Source organism: Salmo salar, chromosome ssa02, assembly GCF_905237065.1.
Source record: "Salmo salar chromosome ssa02, Ssal_v3.1, whole genome shotgun sequence".
Classification (NCBI taxonomy): Eukaryota; Metazoa; Chordata; class Actinopteri; order Salmoniformes; family Salmonidae; genus Salmo; species Salmo salar.
In genome coordinates this window covers 41,629,246-41,634,591 of record NC_059443.1, presented here as the reverse complement: position 1 = coordinate 41,634,591, position 5,346 = coordinate 41,629,246, and the positions used below count along the sequence as shown (strand labels likewise).

General features: G+C 42.7%; 1 protein-coding gene across 1 annotated transcript; it reads right to left on the bottom strand.

The window, feature by feature from the left end:
- Positions 1 to 1,464: 1,464 nt before the first annotated feature.
- Positions 1,465 to 5,170, bottom strand: LOC106583263 (yrdC domain-containing protein, mitochondrial-like). Its single transcript, XM_014167218.2, has 6 exons — positions 4,934 to 5,170; positions 3,661 to 3,856; positions 3,278 to 3,392; positions 2,953 to 3,072; positions 2,650 to 2,780; positions 1,465 to 2,450 (listed from the first exon to the last, which is right to left on the bottom strand). Exons 1-6 carry the CDS (start codon positions 5,106 to 5,108, stop codon positions 2,381 to 2,383), a joined length of 807 nt encoding a protein of 268 aa, XP_014022693.1. The 5' UTR covers positions 5,109 to 5,170; the 3' UTR covers positions 1,465 to 2,380.
- Positions 5,171 to 5,346: the final 176 nt, after the last annotated feature.

Genomic DNA, 5,346 nt, shown 5'->3' with positions numbered 1-5,346 from the left:
CCAATAAAATAGACCGGGTGCCATTTCTAGGATTTGACTTTCATCCCCAAGCCATCTCTTTGTTGGAAAGTGAGAGTGTGAGTGAGTGAGTGAGTGAGTGAGAGAGAGAGCTAGTGGAGCTGGACGATTATTTTTTCCTCTCCATTAAGTAGTCTTTTCTCTTCACTCAAATCAAGTGTGCTCGGTGCCAAGTAAAGGGGTATTTCCTGTGTGGCTGAACAAGGATGTGGAGCTCAAAGATGTAGGGTGAAGCTGCCCCCTAGACACTGATCTTGGGTCAGTTCCACATTTCCCCCACTAATGGCTAAGGTTTAGATTGGGGGAGCTGATCCTAGATCGGTACCTAAAGCAACTTAGGTACTGATATAAACATAAGTGTAAGGGAAAACGGCATGTTTGACCACCAAATTGTTTAATGTCAGTGCACTAGGGAGAGTCTAAGTGGTTCCACAGAGATTTTGGGGTATCGGAGCGTGTGATTGCAGCCAGACCAATTCAGCCAAGAGGAAACGCCATGTCCACAGCAGTTTACGTTTATCTGAAGACAGAAAACAACCACCACCAGAGAAACTACATTCAACAATTTCATAATTTAAGTCGAGCACAATTACCAATCTGTTCAAAACAAGTTTTTCAGATTCATTCAACATCACAGTTGGGACATCGTCCTTTAAAATATTTTGACATTTTATAGAAATAAACGGTCACTCTTATATGCAGGCAATGTAAATGTATAGTCAGGTCTGGCTGGGTACTGGAACATGAATGATAAATGAAGTGTGTATGACCAATTTGTACCTAGGCTTACTGAAATCTTGCTGTCCATCACTAAAATGAAAACAGACATTTTAGGAATAAAAGGATGTGCCCTCTGACTTATCTTTAAAACAAAGACTATCCATTCTATGAGGCAAAAAAAACAACTTACAGCTGCAGTGTTGTGTGAGCCATTGCGCATTAACGAGTCATCTGATCCAGCTTGGCAGTCCACACAGCCACTGTTCGTCATTCACTAACTAGCAGAAACTAGTAGGGGAAGGGAAAACCTACTCAGTTGCACAACATAATGCATTCAACCAAATTTTGTCTTCCACATTTAACCCAACCCCTCTGAAGCAGAGGTGTACCGGGGGGCTGCCTTCGACATCAACGGCGCCCGGGGAGCAGTAGATTTTGGGAACTGCCTTGCTCAAGGGCAGAACAGCTGATTTTTCCACCTTGCCGGCTCAGGGTTTTCAAAACAGCGACCTCTCGGGTTACTGGCCCAACGCTCTTAACCTCTAGGCTACCTCCTTAATGTATATGCATTGCTGAATACTGACCATTTACATTCCCAACATGTGAGAAGACACAAAAAAAAAAAGCAATTGAGAGTGTTCTGTTGACGGGAGCTTCTGCAGTAGTTCATCCACCACACTGACATTAACCCAGTACTACAGGCGAGGAGAGAAATCCAACAAGCCATCAGGATCAGCATAATGCATGCTATTTATTCTCAACAACATGCTCTCATTGGTCCATTAAACAAACCATTAATCAAGTACTCATAACCGTCAAGCAATAATACACTAGATCACGGCTAACAGGCTGCGTTTACACAAGCAGCCCAACTCTAATATTGTTTTTAACCACCAATTGGTCTGCCCAATCACATCAGATCTTTTCACAGCTGATCTGATTGGTCAAAAGACCAATTTGTGAAAAGAATATAAAAAATTGGGCTGTAAGTTGTAAATGCAGCCTTAGTCTGAAATTGGTTCCAAACCATGTTAAGTAAATTCTCTATGAAAATAAAATGCATTTAAACAATGTTCACATCCCTGAAACTCCAGAATCAGTTCATAAAACACAGACTTGATTTAGAAATGCATGAAATAGACACTTGAAATATCTCAATAAAATAGAAGCTTTGCTTAACCTAGCCATAGCTCAAAATGACAGTAACAGGGTAGAACTCCAACTGTTACTCTGTGCCAAGTCTGCCATTTTGACCCAGTAGAGAGGAGGCAAGAGTGGGGTCTTCTGTTGGGTGTAAGCATGCTTGAATAAAACAACCTAGTTTCCACACAATAAAGTCAATTTGTAAAGCAAAGACCGAGTTCAGTTCCCTGGGTTTTCCCATAGAAACAAGAATGCTTGGACAACTAATAACCCAGAATGACAAAACAAATCCCTTAAGTGAAACCCAGAGCTTTCCACAATAGCCTGCAATGTGCAAAAGGACAGTCCTTCCTTTAGAAAGATGAGCGAGCTCGATTTCGTCACTCGCCTCAGCGTTGCAGGCATTGCCATCATTCATAGTTGTATTTGGCCATGGTAAGCACAGGTTCTTGCTGGTTGTACATTTCAGCATGTGGTATGAATTTGGAGCGGGCAAACCTCACTGATCCCGTGTGTCTTCTGACAGTCCATATTTGTGCTCCAGCACCTCAACTGTGGAAGAGAAGGCACTGAAAGAAAAGAGCAGGGGGTTATCACTTCCACAGGTCATTTTCACTATACTGCATGTTTAAACTCCCACTCACCAAATGTGCTCATGTACTTTTAACTTTGATAAATTAACAACACAGAATTACCTGAACATAACTTGATTGAAATGTATTAGGCAGTGGCCTATAATCTGCTGAGCAGGCCAGTATCACTACTCACCAGCCAGGTCTGATGATGCGGTATTTGCCGAGCACCGATAGGTCGACCACTGTTGACCCCAACCGACTTTTGTCTCCTATTGGTCCGCCATCCACCACCACTGCTAACCGGGGCCACAGATCCTGGAACTCCTGTGGAGAAAATCCCTGTATAACTACTTTTGCCAAAGTCCTTTTAAGCACCAGTGGAAAAATGATGCAGTGATAAACCTTGGTTGGTTGTAGATGATGCAGTCCCACCTCCCCTCCAGTTCATGTTCTAAAAACAGTTCACACACACACACGGTGGGTTCTCTCTACATACATGTACAGCCACAGTGCTGGAGTGTGAGCTGATGTTGGCGCTGGTGAGGGCAAGAGGTTCCCCGCACATCTGGCAGAGGCGTCTCATGAAGGCATGGTCCGGGATGCGCACTCCTACTAACTGGAAGGAACAGGTAAACAGATCATCAACAGCCCAATACATGCAATAAATTAACTTATGAAGTGCCAGACCAAAATCTAGCATGCAGAAAAGCAACACACATTTTCAAATTGAGTGGTTTATGAATTCTAGTATATTTTGTCATCTTTTAGGGGCAGTGAATTGTCCGTGTCTGTGTAATGGTCCGTGTCTATGGAAGTCTTACCGGAGTGAAGGGATTGAGGTCAGTGTTGAGTACTTCAGCTCGTTCCAGAACTAGAGTGACAGGGCCAGGCAACAGTTCCCCTATCAGCTCTTCCTTGACTGACACCTTACAGTACCTGCCACCACAAGGAAAAAGGTCAAAAATAGAACATTTAGGCTAGGTTGCAATATTGCCTTTGTCACATTATAGGGCCGACCCAAACCTTTCTGTGCTGGCACCGATATTTTAATTTTGTCCTTTCCAGCAAGGTAGATTTTAATCAACTACGGTGGATGCGTAACAAGGCCAGTCCAGCTCAGCTTGGCTCTATAGTGTGAGTCAGGCATGTTGCAAGACATTGAGCCACAAGGACAATGATATGAACACCATCAAGGCACACTTACTTGTAAATGTCTTTGATTTCTCCAACACAAATGGCCAGTGGTTTCTGACCATTACGTCCTTTGATGTCATACACCTTTTTGATGGCATTGGAATTCTGAGCCAAGCAAGCCAGGCCATATATTGTGTCCGTTGGCACAGCAACAACTTGCCCATCCTTTAAAGCCTTCACTGTTGAATTCAGGATTTCAGCACCATCTACACTTCAAAAGCAAACCATTAGGAATGAATGGTCTTATGCAAACAGCTTACATAGATTGATGTATGATCTCATGTCATCACGAGTAGACATTCGACAACCTCCCCCACAACAGAACGTGGCTAATGCAAAGCATTTGACAAAAAGTTTAAGATTTATTTATTGCAGAATACATCAAAAATTTAAATGTAACCTTTATTTAACCAGGCAAGTCAGTTAAGAACAAATTCTTATTTACAATGACGGCCTACCCCAGCCAAACCCGGACAACGCTGGGCCAATTGTGCGCCACCCTATGGGACTCCCAATCACGGCCGGATGTGATTCAGCCTGGATTCCAACCAAGGACTGTAGTGATGAGTCTTGCACTGAGATGCAGTGACTTAGACCGCTGTGCCACTCGGGAGCCCTAACATGCTCATCACACTGCTCGCGTGTTGCAAAATGAATTTAAACATACATGTTATTAAATTACTCAAAATTAGAAGAGGGCCTTGCCTTGCCCCCTTATAATTGCCTTAATTTGGGGGCTAGAGTCAAATACTTTCTATAAAACAAACTTCACATTAGGATAGGCAACCGGAATTAATAATTCATGTATGCGTGCTATATTAAACAGACGGAGTAAAATGTAGGCAAGCAATAAACATTTCTGAACAACTACAAGATGAATAAGACATGGGAGAGATGACGAACTTTGGCAGAGATGTATTTATAGACTAATACACTTGAAACAAATAGCCAACCGAAAACTGCAGACATTACTAGTGCCTCCCCCGCGATCAAACCGACAAATTAAACGCAGCCTAACGTGATCAGAAATCTCAACAAGCAAGTCGCAGCAATGAAGAATGGAGTGCGTGCGCGTTCAAGCGAGGGGGGGGTACAATTCTGTCAGGGGGGAGCTTTTCGGCACAACACCGGTGTAGGTACGGTGTAACACGTGCACTTAGATGAAACCATGAGAATAAGATAGTTAGCTTCTCATATGGACAATCATGACCTCTATTCAACTTACAATATTTTCACTGTAGAACCTTGGCGTTTGAGTTTGAATGGTGACATATTGAACCTACCTTGCAGTCTTTCCTCACACTGGGCAGATGGTCCATTCATGACGGACTGCGGTGACAAGCGCAGCATTTTAGTCATCAGTTCTTTGTACCTAGCTCTTCCGTCTCGGGTCGCTAAGGCTGACTTATAAACGCGTCTTAATATCATGAAGTAAGAACTAAACTTAAAGGGATTCATAGAAAGTGTTGGTGCTACATGCTGTGTCGGCTGATGAAATAACGTTGACCGTCTTCCGGGTAACGCCCTCAAAACAATGACACGCATTTCCTTAAAGTGAAAGCACACAGCGTTAAACGTTTATAAAATTCCAGTTAAATTAGTATAAACAAGGTCAAAATGTGATTTGTAATTTGTATAACAAGTGGGTGATATTCATCCAAACTAATAACAAAATAGTACATGCCCATTACATCAA

Excerpts from the sequence above, each read along its gene's own strand:
- LOC106583263 (XM_014167218.2), bottom strand. The coding sequence starts at position 5,108 with ATGAATCCCTTTAAGTTTAGTTCTTACTTCATGATATTAAGACGCGTT. Across the intron at positions 3,857-4,933 it reads GTGTGAGGAAAGACTGCAAG|ATGGTGCTGAAATCCTGAAT; the intron begins GTAGGTTCAATA and ends TTTGAAGTGTAG. Across the intron at positions 3,393-3,660 it reads GAAATCAAAGACATTTACAA|GTACTGTAAGGTGTCAGTCA; the intron begins GTAAGTGTGCCT and ends TTGTGGTGGCAG.